This window comes from Aspergillus multicolor, assembly GCF_047715735.1.
Source record: "Aspergillus multicolor strain CBS 133.54 unplaced genomic scaffold BDW74scaffold_7, whole genome shotgun sequence".
Lineage (NCBI taxonomy): Eukaryota > Fungi > Ascomycota > Eurotiomycetes > Eurotiales > Aspergillaceae > Aspergillus > Aspergillus multicolor.
Window position 1 is genome coordinate 919,273 of NW_027395958.1, and position 15,556 is coordinate 934,828.

The 15,556-nt window shown below is 53.7% G+C and overlaps 8 protein-coding genes across 8 annotated transcripts; 4 read left to right on the forward strand and 4 right to left on the reverse strand.

Annotated features, from left to right (window-relative positions):
• Positions 1–432: 432 nt before the first annotated feature.
• BDW74DRAFT_150190 (uncharacterized protein) lies at positions 433–882 on the reverse strand. Its single transcript, XM_073723979.1, has one exon. It carries the CDS (start codon positions 779–781, stop codon positions 512–514), a length of 270 nt encoding a protein of 89 aa, XP_073585805.1. The 5' UTR covers positions 782–882; the 3' UTR covers positions 433–511.
• On the reverse strand, positions 835–2,844 carry BDW74DRAFT_131545 (uncharacterized protein). The gene is made up of 6 exons (XM_073722296.1): positions 2,349–2,844; positions 2,037–2,305; positions 1,915–1,987; positions 1,258–1,864; positions 1,101–1,207; positions 835–1,054 (listed from the first exon to the last, which is right to left on the reverse strand). The coding sequence occupies exons 1-6, from the start codon at positions 2,715–2,717 to the stop codon at positions 965–967; spliced, it is 1,515 nt and encodes a 504-aa protein (XP_073585806.1). The 5' UTR covers positions 2,718–2,844; the 3' UTR covers positions 835–964.
• A 236-nt stretch (positions 2,845–3,080) lies between these two features.
• Positions 3,081–3,657, forward strand: BDW74DRAFT_150193 (GFA family protein). The gene is made up of 2 exons (XM_073723980.1): positions 3,081–3,231; positions 3,285–3,657. Exons 1-2 carry the CDS (start codon positions 3,085–3,087, stop codon positions 3,555–3,557), a joined length of 420 nt encoding a protein of 139 aa, XP_073585807.1. The 5' UTR covers positions 3,081–3,084; the 3' UTR covers positions 3,558–3,657.
• Positions 3,658–4,050: 393 nt separating this feature from the next.
• BDW74DRAFT_176682 (uncharacterized protein) lies at positions 4,051–5,473 on the forward strand (the record flags this gene model as incomplete). Its single annotated transcript, XM_073728694.1, has 3 exons — positions 4,051–4,336; positions 4,433–5,078; positions 5,134–5,473. The coding sequence occupies 3 exons, from the start codon at positions 4,051–4,053 to the stop codon at positions 5,471–5,473; spliced, it is 1,272 nt and encodes a 423-aa protein (XP_073585808.1).
• A 336-nt stretch (positions 5,474–5,809) lies between these two features.
• BDW74DRAFT_176683 (cytochrome P450) lies at positions 5,810–7,839 on the reverse strand (the record flags this gene model as incomplete). The annotated part of the gene is made up of 9 exons (XM_073728695.1): positions 5,810–5,996; positions 6,070–6,239; positions 6,301–6,585; positions 6,809–6,875; positions 6,923–6,988; positions 7,043–7,112; positions 7,169–7,363; positions 7,423–7,554; positions 7,614–7,839. 9 exons carry the CDS (start codon positions 7,837–7,839, stop codon positions 5,810–5,812), a joined length of 1,398 nt encoding a protein of 465 aa, XP_073585809.1.
• Positions 7,840–9,302: 1,463 nt separating this feature from the next.
• Positions 9,303–10,699, forward strand: BDW74DRAFT_190080 (uncharacterized protein; the record flags this gene model as incomplete). The annotated part of the gene is made up of 3 exons (XM_073732106.1): positions 9,303–9,461; positions 9,540–9,707; positions 9,774–10,699. 3 exons carry the CDS (start codon positions 9,303–9,305, stop codon positions 10,659–10,661), a joined length of 1,215 nt encoding a protein of 404 aa, XP_073585810.1. The 3' UTR covers positions 10,662–10,699.
• A 778-nt stretch (positions 10,700–11,477) lies between these two features.
• On the forward strand, positions 11,478–13,048 carry BDW74DRAFT_176685 (uncharacterized protein; the record flags this gene model as incomplete). Its single annotated transcript, XM_073728696.1, has 2 exons — positions 11,478–12,124; positions 12,172–13,048. The coding sequence occupies 2 exons, from the start codon at positions 11,478–11,480 to the stop codon at positions 13,046–13,048; spliced, it is 1,524 nt and encodes a 507-aa protein (XP_073585811.1).
• A 1,207-nt stretch (positions 13,049–14,255) lies between these two features.
• On the reverse strand, positions 14,256–15,539 carry BDW74DRAFT_167090 (uncharacterized protein; the record flags this gene model as incomplete). Its single annotated transcript, XM_073726654.1, has 2 exons — positions 14,256–15,163; positions 15,212–15,539. 2 exons carry the CDS (start codon positions 15,537–15,539, stop codon positions 14,256–14,258), a joined length of 1,236 nt encoding a protein of 411 aa, XP_073585812.1.
• Positions 15,540–15,556: the final 17 nt, after the last annotated feature.

Here is a 15,556-nt window from a genome sequence, read left to right on the forward strand (position 1 = left end):
TTGAGATCCATAAGATCTCGATTTCAAGCAGAGAAACTTTGGGTCACGACTTCGAAGAGATCGAGCTCGAGGGGAAAGGATTGCCCTACCGTTTAAAAACTCCTATGAAACACTTCCGTAATCGATTGGCACGCTTGATTTCCAGAGGGCTTTCCAAAGACTCCCGTCTTGCTTGATATGGGTAGTCCTCGGGGCGGTACTCAACGGTACTCAAAGCTATAAGCCCGGCGTCTTTATCTGACTCCTGCAGAATGATGATTATGAGGATCGATGGAGTAATAAGAGAAGTGGGATAATCCCTGCCTAGGCGGGGAACAAGTACGGTATTAGTAGCAGGATAGCAAGCGCCCATACCGATTACCAAGAGACTTGCTACTTAGCCATGGCGGTATGTTCAGGTGGATGGACCTTGCACGTGAAATGAACCAAATCTCATAGAGGCATTCGACAAACTTTGTATTGAGACTAGCAATAGGTTGGGTGTATAAACTGCTCCTGGTATCCGTCACGGTTACACATACCAAACAACCCCCAAGACTGACGAAGCTACTGAAGTAGGAATCATTCTTTTGGCCCGGTGGTACGAAGCCCATTCTGCTCTGAAAGGAAGGGTCAGGAAGGTTGAATTGATTAGGTAGAGGACTATGTATTGCAAGGGTACGACGGCGGATCGAAAGGGGTGGACGGACAACCAAGACGGACATGTCCTGGAAGATGCTCCGTGCGAACGGAAAGCGAGGGGGCTAGATTCAAATATGACTAAACCCCGGATCTGCCCCATGAAAAAGGAGGCCAAGAACTGGGATGCGAGGTGAAAAGGTCATGGTATCAGCTACGCGGAAGAATGCATTACATCCTTACATCTGTTAAAGGATGGTGGTCTTGGTTGTAGACATTCGGTACAGCTTTCGCACTTGATTTTGCAACTCAATGCATAATATGATGTGATTTGCCTTTTTTTCCTCTAGTAGACGCCGATGATCTCCCCCACCACACTGCGGTAGATCCCATCCGGGTCAAATTGCTCACGGACAGCTTTGAAACGGGCGAGGTGCTATCATACCGTCAGCGTATGCCTCTCCAAGGGACATGAGACTTACATCAGGGTCCAGGTGCTTCTTGGCTAGCTGGAAAACTTCTCGAGTGTTCTTGGTCCAATGAGGCCGGCACGGGAATTCATCGATCAAAGTTCGTTTGAGTGTCCCATCTGACTTGGTTAGCTCTGACTATTGAGACTGCCCGTTGTGAAAAACTCACAGAAAGGTTCATTGAAGCGAGACCCATCCCCGACCGTGGGTTTGAAGCTCGGAAAGTCAAACATGATCGCACCTTGACTCCAGTCTGCGCCGTCGGATGTATTGTAGGTTACCTGGCCGAGCAGGTCAAAGTACGGCCGACCGAACTTGATGTTGATGCCGCTGCGGTAGGTGGCAGTCATGACGATCCCCTTCTTGAGCTCTGCGTCGAAGAGTTCTCGCGCTCGTTTCAGAACCGCGTTTGCTTGAGTGACAGGAAAGGCGAGCTCCAGAGTATACCCACTGAGCCCATACTCCCAAACCGGCTTCTGGTCAGGATAGAGGCCTCCAATGAGCACATCGTAGTTCCAGCCATACACTGGCCAAGAGCTGATGCCTTTGTTGGTTGTCTTCTCGCGGAAGTTGGGCGCCTCCCACTGGCTGAAGAGGGCTTCCTCGGCCAGCATATTGGATGACGCCAGCCATCGACCGCTGTTCCAGAGGGTCTTTATCGCAGTGGCCTCGAGTGCAGTTACCGAGAAGGTGTTTTGGAACCCTTGCTGCTCGCTGATGTGATCCTCGACGACGTCGTAGTACCGCCAGTGGAACTTTCGCTTGTATGGCCACCACTGGAGTCAAGTTAGAACACTTTGCAGGCGGTAGAAGGTAACAGTCTTACCCAAAAGTTGGCCGTTGCATACGGAGCAATCATCCCGTGGATATCCCCGTCCAGCACATCGGCTTCGTCAAGTCTAGAAAAGATCAGTCTTACTTCAGCATTGGTACTGGTAGATACCGTACGTCTTCTGATCCGCATAGACTTTGAAGTCTGGGTAGACCTTGAACTTCATCCTGACAATAACCCCCAAAAGACCGAGAGAAGTCGATGCCGCCAGCCACTCGTCACTGTCGTCGCGCTCGAGATGCCGCAGCTCGCCTTTGCCGTCGATTATATCCAGCGACAACACTCCAGCAGCGACCATCGAGTCTTCTCTGATCGAAGAGCGATGGGCACCCATAGCGACGCAGCCAGCAAGAGTGATATTCCAGTTCACAAGCGTATACCCGGCCTAACCTGTCAATGAAAACTTCATGCTAGAAGGTGAATCCTACCGAAGCCCCCCGCCCATGCAAATACTCCGCCAACTGCAGAAACGTCACCCCCGCCTCAATCATAACGGTTCCAGCCTCGAGATCCAGATCGTAGATGTTGTTGACGTTCTCGGTCTGAATGATCACGGTGTTTGGGTCGTCAGAGCACATGGTGTCGTACCACATATGGCCCTTTCCCGACGCGCGGACCTGTTGCCTATTTGCAATAGCATCTTTGACCAGCGATTGGATTCCGTCGATGCTGGCTGGGGCGTGGACGGCGGCGACCTCGCTGCAGGCGGGATAGCCGGGGCCGTCGAAGGTGTTGTAGGGGGCGGCGAAGGCGCCAAGTAGACGCGAGAAAAGAGGCAAGAAGGTTGAAAAGCGCATCTTGCGATGAGTGACGATGGAATAGTCGATAGGAAGACTTTATGTATCGCTTGATCAATCACATTCTCGATCGCGGCCAGAGGGTGGCAGTCGCCAGTCGTAGTTTTCCCTGACCGTTTGGCCGCCCAGGAATTCCCCGCACTTGCCGTCTAAAGGTGAGACACGGCGCCTCTAGTCGTACAGAACTAAGCAGGAGCTGTCATGCAGTGCTCACTGTTAATCAGTAGGAAAGAAAGAAGGGAGGGGTGCTGCTGATGGAACTCCAACGACGTCATCGGAGGCCGCGGGGTCATCTCCGATCGTCTTGTCCCCGACCTTTCTCAACACAACACCACTATTCCCAAGGTACTTTATTGACACCGTTAGAATGGCATCCAACTCAGGATCTTGTGTTTGCGGGGCTCTTAGGTACGAACTGTACGGGAAACCCATCAAATCGGCGATCTGCCACTGCAACAGCTGCCAACAATTCAGCGGGTCGGTCTTCATGGCCAACTGCTGGTATAAAGAGGAGGTTCGATCCTGCTTTTGCCACTCATTCATGCGACATCTGCTGATTCGAGATAGAACTTTAAGATCATTCGTGGCGAGGACAGCGTCCAAACCTACGACGAGCAGGGCACCACGACCGGCGGCACGATGAAGCGCTCTTTCTGCAGAATCTGTGGCTCGAGTCTTTTCCAGCAGACGGTGGACTTGCAAAAGGCGAATATCATTTCTGTGACAAGTGGAACAATGAGCGACCGCAGTGATTGCCAACCGGGGCTGGAGGTGTGGTGTTCGAATCGTCGACATTGGGTTTCTTTGCAGCATCAGGGAGAGAAGCTCGATCGGCAGTGAGGGTTGAGAATGGGCAGTTGCATTACAGTACATCGCCAATCGACTATAGGAAGCGATGATTACCATCTTTAGCGGATTTCAAATTCTCTATACAAAGCGATGGCTGTCCCCGTTCATGTAGCCCACGCCGGTCACCTTCCAAAACCAGGACTGTTACTACAGTTATTTCTCGGAAGTTGCCCGGAGATTGAATTATCTGCAGATTGATTACGCTCAGTGTGAGAAAGATACAAGAAACGGATGGTGGAAGGTGCTGCTATTGCTTCTGATCAACCGCCCCAGGCACAGCCCCGACCGGGCAGGGTCCAAGAATCCCTCAGCCTCAGATTGGTGCCTGGTCAACGGCAGCGCTTAGATGCATCAATCCGTCCTATCACAACGCAGGCCGATATGAATACGAGGGGCCAGTGCTAGCGCTGGGGCCAGAACGCCATCCCATCAAAATATCCTACTTATCTCCTGATCTTCTCCTCGACGCGCCATCCAAGATACCATGAACTCGACATCCCCAAACTTAGAGGGATGGACATTCAACGACAACTCCCGCTCATCATGGGACATCGTCTGGACATGCCTCACAACCATCTTTGCCTGCACCTGGACCGTCCAGCATGTGTCCGTCCCGCGGCGCAACACCTCCGAAGGTCTGGTTAGCGCGATCAAATGGTTTCTGTTCATCGTCGCGCTGTTCGCGCCGGAAGAGACCGTCCTCATCGCCTCAGACCAGTTCTGGCACGTCTGGTCGCTGCAAGCCCGCTGTAACACGGCGCAGGCGGAGAGTGATCGCCGAACACAACACCATGACAACTAGCTCGTCACTCGGACAAAGCCGTTGTCAGCTGTCAGCGGGATCGAGGAGCTAAATCTGCACCCAGTCCCATCCCGCTGGACCATTGCCCAGTGCTGGTGCATACAGATGGACGGCCTAACGCTGGAAACAGAGGACGGGTGGATCTTCCACGTTGGGATGGACCAGGTCGCAGCATTCATTGAGGCCGGCGTCATTCGCTCCAGCGACTTCAGCGAGCGCGAGATCAAGGATCGCGCGAAATCCGATACATTCGCCAAGCTCTTCACGATCTGCCAGAGTACCTGGGTCACGGCCAATATCGTCGCCCGCGCGGGATACGGGCTGCCCATTACGCCTTTCGAATTCACAACGCTGGCGCACGTCGCTTGCGGGATCATGGCGTATGCCTGCTGGTGGCGGAAGCCTCAGGACATGGCGGTGCCGGTTACCATCCCCCTGCGGTATACGCGGGAGAAGATTCCAGCCGACCTCAAAAACCTGATGGATGCCCGCCCAACGCGCTGGATGCACCGGCATGTCATCCCACCAAAGGAAAGCATCCGTACAGGATTTGGAATCATCGGGGGGAGATACCAAGCAGTTGCAGTGGACGCGCCAAGGTCCGGGGCGCTCAACAGGTCATGGCGAGGGCTGAGCGTGCGAGATGAATGGTGGCTCAACACACTCGCAGCCTTTGCAGCGTACGCTTTTTGTGGAATCCATGTAGCCGCGTACGTCACTCTCCGTATCCATTTAATTCACTATGGTGCATACTTACTTGCATAGATGGAACTTCGCCTTCCCAACATATCCCGAAGCAATCGCCTGGCGCGTTTTCTCCCTTGTCGCACTCAGCATGGCCGTCATCGTCTACATTCTGGCTCAAATACCCCTCGCCGCACAATGGCTCAAATTGCAGGGCGCTCCACTACCGGCAGCCATGAACAACCTCTCCGATCCACACGGGCGATATACGTGGGTTGAGATCTATGTTCCGTTGATCTGTGTTGCGGTGTATGCGCTCGCACGGCTGGGACTCCTGGCGATTACGCTTTCGTCCCTGCGCGCTCTTCCGAACGGTGCGTATACGGCGGTCGATTGGTTGGGAAGTATACCGCATGTATAGACACCTTGAACCTTAGGGATCGGTATCTGTAGGTTATTGAAGGGGTTGATATATATTAAATACCAATATGCAGGTGAATTCGCAGTGAATCCCATGGACGTGTAGGTATATTTATACCTACCTAGCGCGGACAGGGGATCTATCAGCATATAGATGGTTGGGCCAGGAGAACCATTTGGCCATGTCCTTATACCATACTCCAACGAGACCGAGTGCCACTATCGGGGCATTCGTTCCCAATGCAATCTCAGAACCCACGCATTTACGAAGCAGGGGAGAACAGTGAACATGCAAGACCATGCGCCCTACCCTACTTGTTCAAAAACCATGTTCCCCTTAAAGCCCATTCATATGCGATCCACGGATAATAATCCTAACCCCCCGACTCTCCAACCGCGGCAACGGAAAGATATACCCATGCTCTAGACGAACATCCGACTCGTCGCTCTCGAACAGCCTGATTTCCGGTGCACTGGGCTGATAGAGCTGCGAGATGGCGAAGTACATCTGCATCCAGGCGATGCTATATTCGTACTGGTCAGTACCTCAATCCTTCAATACAGGTGCTGGTGTTGGGAAGAAAAGGGAGGACGTACTTCGGCCCAGCGCACGCCCTGGATCCTTTGCCGAAGGGGATGAGGTACTTGTGCATTATGCCCTCTGGTTCAGACCCGGGCCCGAACCACCGCGCCGGGTTGAAGATGCCTGGCTCTGGGAAGACAGTGGGGTCCATGTGCATGTAGTGCGATGTCATGGAGAAAGGTGTCTATGGAGATATCATCAGCTAAGTTGCCAGTTGGGCTTGGTTATAGGGATGGAAGACTTACACCCTTCGGAATAAACCACCCCTTATACACAATCTCATCGTCTGGGAATACTCGCGGCGAGCGATTTAGAGCCCCCGCGCCGAGTCGTAGGCCCTCGTACAGACAAGCAGTGAGATACGGGAGTTTGCGCAGCGCATACAACGATGTCACTTCCTGGGGATGTTCTGCCCAGAAGGTGGCGAGTTCGTCCTGGACCTTTCGGCGCTGCTTCTCATCGAGACAAAGTTGCGTGATAACGGTCTGGATGGTGGACGAGACGTGGAAGATGCCGTTTTGCTGGATGATCTTGGGGTAGCATTAGTTCGCCGTCGTGGCTCTGCTTATCATCGAGGAGACTCGCCTGTCCAATGCGAATGGCAGTCTCTGGTCTTTTCCACGGACTCGTTCGGCCCTGCAGCTTTGCGCATGGTTCTTGGAGCTCGCTTCGGAATGTTTGGCGGCGGGTTCTCTATGGGCAGTATATGTACGCCAATCTTGTAGATGGTGGTGTTGTGCAGAGTAGACGTACCTCATCCCACTCCCGGAATTCTGGAATGTATGATGCCAGAAACTGGCCGATTGACTGACTCACCAACCTGCAATCCGTAAGATAGGTCTGATCAGAAGATCAGAGGTAGCATACCTCAACGGAGCAGGCAGATGCGCGAAAAGAGGGATGTACACCAAGCCCGATTTTTGAATATTGAACCTATTTTTTTGTCAGATTGTCTGGAACACTATAGGGCTCCAGCTGTGGACGTACAGCTTCTCATTGAACGTCGGATCATTCAGGTAGTGCGAAGGTCCTTGGAACGTAACCCTAGTAGCGACATCTATCCCATTTGATGCAGTCAGGCACTACCTGGATGCTAATAGGTTGGAAACATACCGATTGCGAGAGATAGACAGGCGTGGGAAAGGTTGAGTACTTTCCCAGTATCCCGTTTCTTATTCAGTCTGCCGCAAAAGGTCCTGACGCATTCGAAGACGGTCGGCTCGTGCGTGAGGATCTTGGAGTAGAGCTTCTCAACCGGATCTCGAAGCAGCTTGTGCCCTTCGTGCGTGCCGACCATCGCGAAGATGTCTATGCAATATGGTATCATTAGTTCTGTTTGTTCCAAGTGCAGGATACGGCAGCCTGACCTTCAAACCCCGTCCCCTGCGCATACCTCTGATACGCATCAGTTCGGCGGACGTTGGCTGGAAGGAACACCTCGTGGTAGAACAGCGGATCCTCGATATGGACCTCGGTAGGTGAGACGCGGATGATCGGGCCTGCCATTGCCGTCAGTCAAACTTACACCGGAAGGGTAATTGGGAGCTGAGTGCCCTACCGTACTGCTGATGCATCTCACGTATGCGGCGATAATACTGCCCGGGCTTGACCCAGTCGTAGTAGAACTCGTACCAGAAGGTGACCTTGGCCCAGAACGCACCTGGGAAGCCGGAGACCGGACTTAGCCAGAGTCTGTATATCGCCAGCACGAGGCCATAGACTATGATGGCTGCGCAAACAGCTGCGGCCAGACTAGCCGTGGTGTAATCAGGCACAAAGCTCATTTCGACAATGGAAGGATACTGGAGTGGTTGGAGTCGAAGACGGACGCTCAAGGGGTCATCCTGAATCTAGGTATCGACATGTCGCCCGAATGCCGGGTATATCAAGTGCCGTTCATGCATCTGCTAGACGTCATCCATAACCTAGAATTCCGCGTCGACAACATACGCGGGGGTTGTATCTGTAACCAATCAGGAGGAACAGGGCGATAGATGCCGGACACCAAAACCTGATAGTGGCTGCTGGAGCTGGTCGCGATTTGAATTTTCTTGTGAACCATCCGGTAAGTGAGCTGTTGATGGATCACATCCCGGAGACAGAGCGTGGGAGTAATGACGCGAGATGGCGCCCTTTCGCTGCCAGCATATGCATCTTTCTCGTCCATCCCTCTAATACCCGATGGCGTGGCCCTTGTTCGCCTGGTCCACCCCAAAGAATGGCACGACCAGACAGTTCCTGTGTGACCATAGCTGCTTCATCTCCGTGGCATGGACAGGCTCGTGTTCTGTCCGGGAAGACTTGGGCCCGGGTTGGAGGGTTAGCGTATGACTCCTGTTATGAGTCAAGTCAGAGGTGAATTCCACGGTGGAGGGCTATTAGGACTGAGAAGAGATAATCCGTCCCTTGGATGCCCGCCTGATCCTCATTGCTTCTTTGGGGCAATCCCTGCCCTGCTTCCCCCGTCCGCAATTGAGGTTTCGCAGAGTTCCTTGCACCCGGGGATGCCATTTTGCTTCTTTCTCCAACCCCGCGTACTCCGGACCGACCGTAGTCGTCCACATAGTGTTATTAAGGTTCTGAACTTGGTCTCGTAGCCGAGTCATCCGCTCTTTGTAGAGAGGGGTGGGATCTTTCAAAGTCTGTGAGTTTGCCTGTTAGCATCGAGTCCTTCCAAGTGCGGCTATACACGGGTTCTGGGACGCCATGTGCCGCTCAACTCGTCAACTAAGGGGGTTTCGTATTCATCTTTGCCCAATGGAGTTGGCTCCCATGATACCTATGGTCTCGGGAAGGAGCTGATCGAGGAGTCGTGACGACACCTCAGCTGCTGCCGCTGTTACCCGTACAACAGCAGTCACGGCCATGGCATCCATCCTTATATTTTGCCCACGTGAACCGGGCAAGTGTGAGCTTGACTCCCTACGCTGCAGTCAGCCGGCGATCGAGGGGGGCAGGGCCAAAAGACCGCCATACACTTTTCCAGCTCCTTTATACCCTTGGTACGGCATTCGAATCATTTGTACTACTGGTGCAACGAGTCGACAATTTTGTCGATCCGAAGAATCTTAGAGTACGAGAACAATCCGAACAATAATAGGTCGGGAGAGGGTGCCACTTCTTTGTATGTCTGGGAGGCAGAACGTTCAGACTGACTACAGAAGAGCATGGGCACTCGGGTCAAGAAAAAGCAAATATACCATCTACTATTGAGTCCGTTCTTGTGTTCCTTGTTAGTTCACCAAGAATGGCGTGGATAGAGCACGGAGATCATTGGCGCCGCCCCCTCGACTGTCACGACCGGCAGTTTCAGGTCATTGCGGAGCTCGGAAAGCGACACGGTCGCGAGCAGTCGATGCTCATGGGCGTTGTCCAGCTCGAGGTCCTGGATGATGAAATGGATCTCGTTGCTAGATTGAGGACGGCCTGAAAAGCGCTGCGCCTCATGCATCCTGATATCGCCCTCGTGCTGGAAAATGACGAGAAGCGGTACTATCCTGTTCGCGACGAAGCTGACCTGGAGGCATGGTGCGATGAGACTTTTCGCGTCGAGAATTTGCCGTCCAGCGACGAGGTGCTCGGCGACCTAATGCGTACAGCTGCTCCCCAAGCAACCTGTCACTGGGTTCCCACTAGCAATCAGCTGTGCCTGGTCTCGTCGCACTGACGATGGGACTTTCGCGGAATCATCATGATCTTTGACCAACTTCTCCCCGAGCTGGCGTCTCTGACTCCATTACCGAGAGGCTTTGACGGCTCGGAAGCCCGCCATCTTGCCCCCACTCTTGACGTTGTACTCGGGATGCCTGAGACCATCAATCCAGCTTGGGAAGCCCGTGCAGACGAGGTCATCGCCCCTACTTTCCAGGAGGAGAATCAGAGGTCGATAGGACTCCCGATTGCGCCGGAGCGCTCCACGGCATCGCCGCACAATACACGCCGAGTCGCACTCCGCATCAATGCCGAGCAGGCCGTCGCTCTCCGCCGGGAATGCCATCAGCAGGGGGTAACCCTCACGACTGCCGTTCATGCATCTGTCACTGCCGAGACCCCGCTTGTCTGTACAAGAGGCGCTTCAAAGTATGTAGCTCCCGTTGTCGTCGACCTGCGCAAGTACTGCCCTCCTCCATTCGACGGTCCAGTTCATGCTCCATCATTGCGGATGCTGGCACTTCCACTGGTCGTTGATGCCGGCCAACCGTGGAGTGAAATCGCCCAAGCCATCCAGCCAGCCTACCGACATTCCTTCGATCCAGAGAAAAGCGACATGTTATTCGTGCGAGTCCCATACGTCAACAAAGTCACGGCGCTACTTGAGCCCATGAAGGACATACATCCGTCTTCGTCGTCAGAACCCCATCCCAGCTCTCTCGGTGTGATTGACGGGCATATCCAGAGGACGTACGGCGGCGTGGAAGTTCGCGATGTCAGCTTTGGGATTCAAATGGTGACGGGACAGGTGCTGGTGTACTTCTGGAGTTGGAGAGGTGAGATGCATTTAAGTGCCAGTTACAACGAGGCGTATTACACACAGGAGCATGTGCGAGGGTGGCTTGAAGCTGTGAGGGAAAATTTGGTGGAGAATTTGCTGGAGGCAAAAGAGTGAGGGCAGAAGTGAGCAGTAATGCTTTCTAGTTCCTTCCAGATAAAATTAGTTAATGCCATTCGCTGTTCCCATATTTGACTACCGGAACATGAGAATCGAAACAGGCAGTCGGGCTTGTTCCTTTTGTTTCGATGTCGTGGCGTCCGTCCTCCCTCTAGCATGCATCATCGTCAAAGAATCCTGATGACTGTCTTTTCCCAGATGCGGCACAAGCGGCGGAAAGAATCGTACCATTGGCGTGGATCCACGGTAATATTCTCCGGGGCATTATCTGCTTATAGTTATCTTGACACCGGCTGAGGTACCCGCCAGTCAAGCGCCTGTCTAACTTACCCATGACAGCGTCATGTTGATGCATAGTGCACCCCGCAAATCCGTCGGAGCGGCTGGAGTTCAACAGGCAAGTCTGCAGGTTCACGATGATGCCATGCTTAACGCCCGGATCCCTGTTTTGGAGATCGTATCGAGATCTGCGGTGGGTCTGTCGAGCCGATCTTTGCGCTCACGATAACCGTGGAAGTGCTGGGATGATTCCTGCAGGGTGTGTTTTCTTCATGTAGTGTATACTGGAAACACTGTTTACTCAATGTCCGTCTTGATATCACAGAAAGCGCCTGAGACTGATGTTCGAGGACTCTGTACAATCCAACCTTTTTGGCTTCACTGCGGATCTCGATCAACAGTTCGCTGCCTCCTCAATCTGTCGTCATGGACCCACACCAAAGGACAAGGCCAAAGCATCATCTCTCCAGCTTCAAGACATAACTCCCCGCGTGGCCGCTCGCTTGCCTGTCATGTCTCCTTCTCCGAGTCATCATGTCCAGCGACACGGAAGAAACCCACCAACACCACCAGCACCACCACCCTTATCATGAGCATCATGACCGCTTCCACCGCGAAGCCGCCCATCGCGGTCTCCGCCGCACCGGCAGCAAGACCATGGACTGGGATAAATCGCATAAGGACTACCCGCGCAATTGGCCGATGTCCCGGAAAGTCTACGACGACCTCATAATCCTCTTCTGGGAATTCTACACCGCCACCCTCAGCACGACAGGCGCATCAGCATCTGAGTCCGCCATGACTGAGTTCGAACTGAGTCGGGTCGTCTCGCTCACGGGGTTTCAGTTCTTATACGGCATCGGCCAGGTCTTTGGAGGTGTGATCATGCCTCCATTCTCGGAGGCGCTGGGGCGACGTATCTCGTACCTTATCTCGGCTGGTGTCTATCTTGTTGCTTGCATTATTACCGGCGTCGTCCCCTCGCCCGCGGGCTTCTTCGTCGGCCGCTTTGTCGCGGGCTTTGCGTCTGCGGTGCCGGAGATCGTCCTGGCCGGGAGTATCGAGGATCAGTATAGCAGTCGCCCGCGGCTGTGGTTTCTCTGGCTGTGGAACTGCTGCACGGTTCTTGGGTTAGCGGTTGGACCGATCTATGGGTCTTATCTTGTTGATGCCATTGGATGGTACGTGGTTTTACTTATTGACCTTCGTGCTTGCTAACTGTCAGCAGGCGCTGGATCTATCACACGGCGTCCATCACCTCAGCCGTCGTCTTTGTGCTCCTCCTCTTCATCCGCGAAAGTCGACCGACAACACTTCTCTCCCGACGCTTCAACGACCTCAAGTCAAAAGTGGGAGAAACGGACATGGACATCCCCAACCACGACCGCATCGGCAACGTCCACGACCTCATCCAAACCATCATCGTCCGACCAACGAAGCTCGGCGTCACGGAGCCCATCATCATCCTTGTCTCCATCCTCAGCGCCTCCGCCTGGGGTATGCTCTACCTCTTCACCGAGTCCTTCACCGTTGTATACAGCGGCTTCGGGTTCAGCTCCCGCGCAACATCCCTCCCCTTCATCGCGCTCATCCCCGGCGTCATAGCCAGCGGGCTCGCTCGACTCTGGGATCACTATCGCCTGAACCAGCGAGAGAAAAAGGGCGAGTCCCCAGTTCCCGAGGATAAAATCGGCGGGTTTATCCTTGCTGCGCCCGCGCTGGCCATCGGGCTGTGGATCTTCGGCTGGACTGTCCCGCCCATGGTGCACGTACACTGGATTGGATCCATGTTCGGTGTATCGCTCATTGGATTCGCGGCGACGGAGTTCTCGTATACACTTAGCGGGTATATCGCAGACGCGTATACTGTCTACGCTGGCTCGGCGATGGCGGCGATTGCAGTGCTAAGGGGAATCGCGGCCGGGTGTATGCCGCTCTTCGCGTATCCGATGTATTCGGGGCTTGGATCAAATGTGGCGACGAGTATCATTGCGGCTATTGCGACGGTTTACTGTATCACCCCGTATGTCTTTATGAAATGGGGGTTGAAACTAAGGGAGAAGAGTTCGTTTGCGCGGTATAGTGCCGAGATGAGCAAGGAGTAGGGGTGGATTCACATATTGCATACCTAGAAATTGAATGTTGCTATTTAGTTTAATTCTCAGCCCTCTATTGAGTAATCCTTTTCGATCGAAGCGCAGTGGTGAACGTTCGCTGGGTGCCATTTTGCCGGACCGGACTGAGGATATATATTAGGCAATACAGTAGCAAAATCATGAACAAACAAAGCAAGCGGATAGCATAAGTTGAATTTGAAAATATCGCTGTATATCCTCTAGATATATTCGAGAAGATCTAGTACTCGAAATTTCGACGGAAACTCTGAACCGCTTAGACGCATCGCCAACATATCAAGTGAGGGCCCGCAGCCCTAAGCATCAACACCGTCAAACCACCCCCAGTGTCAAACCCATCTTGCCAGAATGTAAATCGACCATAGTACGGATGGAGGGTAAATGCGGGTCTCTCAGCGCGTGTAACCTCCACCCCGACAGCAAGACCCAAAGCATTGATCCCCTAGCCTAGTCAGCAACATCACCACCTCCGCCATATCTCCTCTTGCTGTACGTACCGTTATAAGGAACAGTTGCCACTTGCGTTCTCCGCGGGCTGGTTTGTGGTTTCCTTCAATCTTTGTCAGAATCCTTCTAGCATCTTCTATAGACATGGGGGTGAGAAGCCTTACTGTATCAAACACACAATACTCTCCGAGTCCGAGCTTGTCGCCGTCTTGCCCGGATGAAGAAGCAAGCGGATCTTCTCCTTGACAGAGACGGTTTCTTTCCCCATTTCTTCTTCTCTTTAGTTCTCGTCTAGGTTCTGTTCTTTTATCTACTCGACCAAAGACGGAGGAGAGGCTGCTTATAACCCCCATAAATGCTCTCACGCGCGCACCCTCAGCCGCTGTACGAGCCCAACCCAACCTGGGCCCGGCCAAGTAAACCCCTGATAGGCCCGCCCCTCCGCCGAGACCGTTTGGGCCACGCCTAGACTTGCCCAGTTTTGCCGAGTTGTCATCTGTGTATCCAGGCCAATCAGTCCCCCTTCAGCTCGCGAAAACTTTCCCCAGTCTGGGCTTATCTTGCGGGGTCTGGGGGTGACTCCTTGGCGATATTGTGTACCAAGGGTTGAGATGAAGGATCCGTGTTGGATTGGGATGGATGGCTTGGGAGATAAAGATAATGTCTTGATCAACTGTGTCTATTGCTCTACTCACTTCTATTCTAAGTCCTGTAGTGTAGGTAGGTAGGGCTAGAACCGCGTGCCAGCCCTCCACCCAACGCAAACCCCCCTCGCAACGACAAAAGCGACCGTCGCAAGGAAATACATGCCGCCGCCGAATCCAATAAGCGCGTCGTACTGCCCCCCGTTCGCCTGCAGAATCGCACCCGCGATCGGAATACCCGTTAACGTCCCGATACTCGCAATCGTAAACGTCGTCCCGTTGCGCTTGCCGTATTCCTCGACCTGGCAGACTTGCGAGATGCAGACCGGCGTCAGACTGATTGCGGCGCCGCTGGTGAACCCGAAGAGCACGGCGTAGACGATTACGCCGGCGGTGTTTGCCTTGATTGGGATCCAGAGGGCGAGGGTTAGAATTGAGCAGACCAGCGAAGTCGCGATCATCACGTTGAAGCGGCCGAGTTTGTCGGCGATGAGGCCGGGGAGGAAACGGCCTGGGACGGCGCCTGCGTTGAGGAGTGGGATCAAGGCGTAGGCGAGGGTTGTGCTGATCCCGACGTGGAGTGCGTAGCTGGTGATGTACGTGATCGGGACAAACACGGCGAATTCAACGAGGAACACGGAGATCGTGGTAGTCGCATATTTAGGATCGCGAAGCGCTTTAAAGTCAATTGCAGCGGACTTTCCTTCTGGTCGTGGGAGACGGGTGCGCATCAGGAAGCAGGCGATTACAGACAAAACCGCAGATATCAAGGCGATGATGCGGATCGCCCACCCGAATCCAATCTTTGGAGCCGCATACATGATGATCAACGGGAAAGCAACGCCCCCTAGCCCCCCGGCGGTGCAGGCAATCCCTGTAGCAATACCACGCCGGCAGTTGAACCAATGCCCGATGACCGAGATCGCCGGGTTGAAGAGGGTGCAGGCTGACAGTCCGCCGAGGACGCTGAACGACAGGAAGATTTGATAGTATTCTAGCCTCTGTCAGCGAGAATCTCAGAACGAAGAGAATAAGGAAATACCGGTGCTGAAGCTGAAGCAGATAAGCGATGCGACCATGCCAATTGACCCCGGGACGACCACATACAACGGACCGTAGCAGTCGAAGATGGGCCCAACTTGCGCGCCGGCGATGTAGAGAAAAAACGCATACGCTCCGTAGATCCAGCCGATGCTGGACTCGGAGTAGTCTATCAATTGGTACGAGCTTGTCCATGCGTGCAGCGTCCCAAGACTGTTAAGCAGGCCCATTGAAGGGATCATGGCACACCAGGCTCCGAGCACGACGAGCCATGCTTGCAGGCCTCCTTCGGGGTACTTGGGCTCTTCGGTCTCGGTGGTTACTGTCATTGTGGTAGAATGGGTTC

Excerpts from the sequence above, each read along its gene's own strand:
- BDW74DRAFT_150190 (XM_073723979.1), bottom strand. The coding sequence starts at position 781 with ATGGGGCAGATCCGGGGTTTAGTCATATTTGAATCTAGCCCCCTCGCT.
- BDW74DRAFT_131545 (XM_073722296.1), bottom strand. The coding sequence starts at position 2,717 with ATGCGCTTTTCAACCTTCTTGCCTCTTTTCTCGCGTCTACTTGGCGCC. Across the intron at positions 1,988-2,036 it reads GTCTATGCGGATCAGAAGAC|ACTTGACGAAGCCGATGTGC; the intron begins GTACGGTATCTA and ends GATCTTTTCTAG. Across the intron at positions 1,055-1,100 it reads AGAAGCACCTGGACCCTGAT|CACCTCGCCCGTTTCAAAGC; the intron begins GTAAGTCTCATG and ends ACGGTATGATAG.
- BDW74DRAFT_150193 (XM_073723980.1), top strand. The coding sequence starts at position 3,085 with ATGGCATCCAACTCAGGATCTTGTGTTTGCGGGGCTCTTAGGTACGAA. Across the intron at positions 3,232-3,284 it reads ACTGCTGGTATAAAGAGGAG|AACTTTAAGATCATTCGTGG; the intron begins GTTCGATCCTGC and ends GATTCGAGATAG.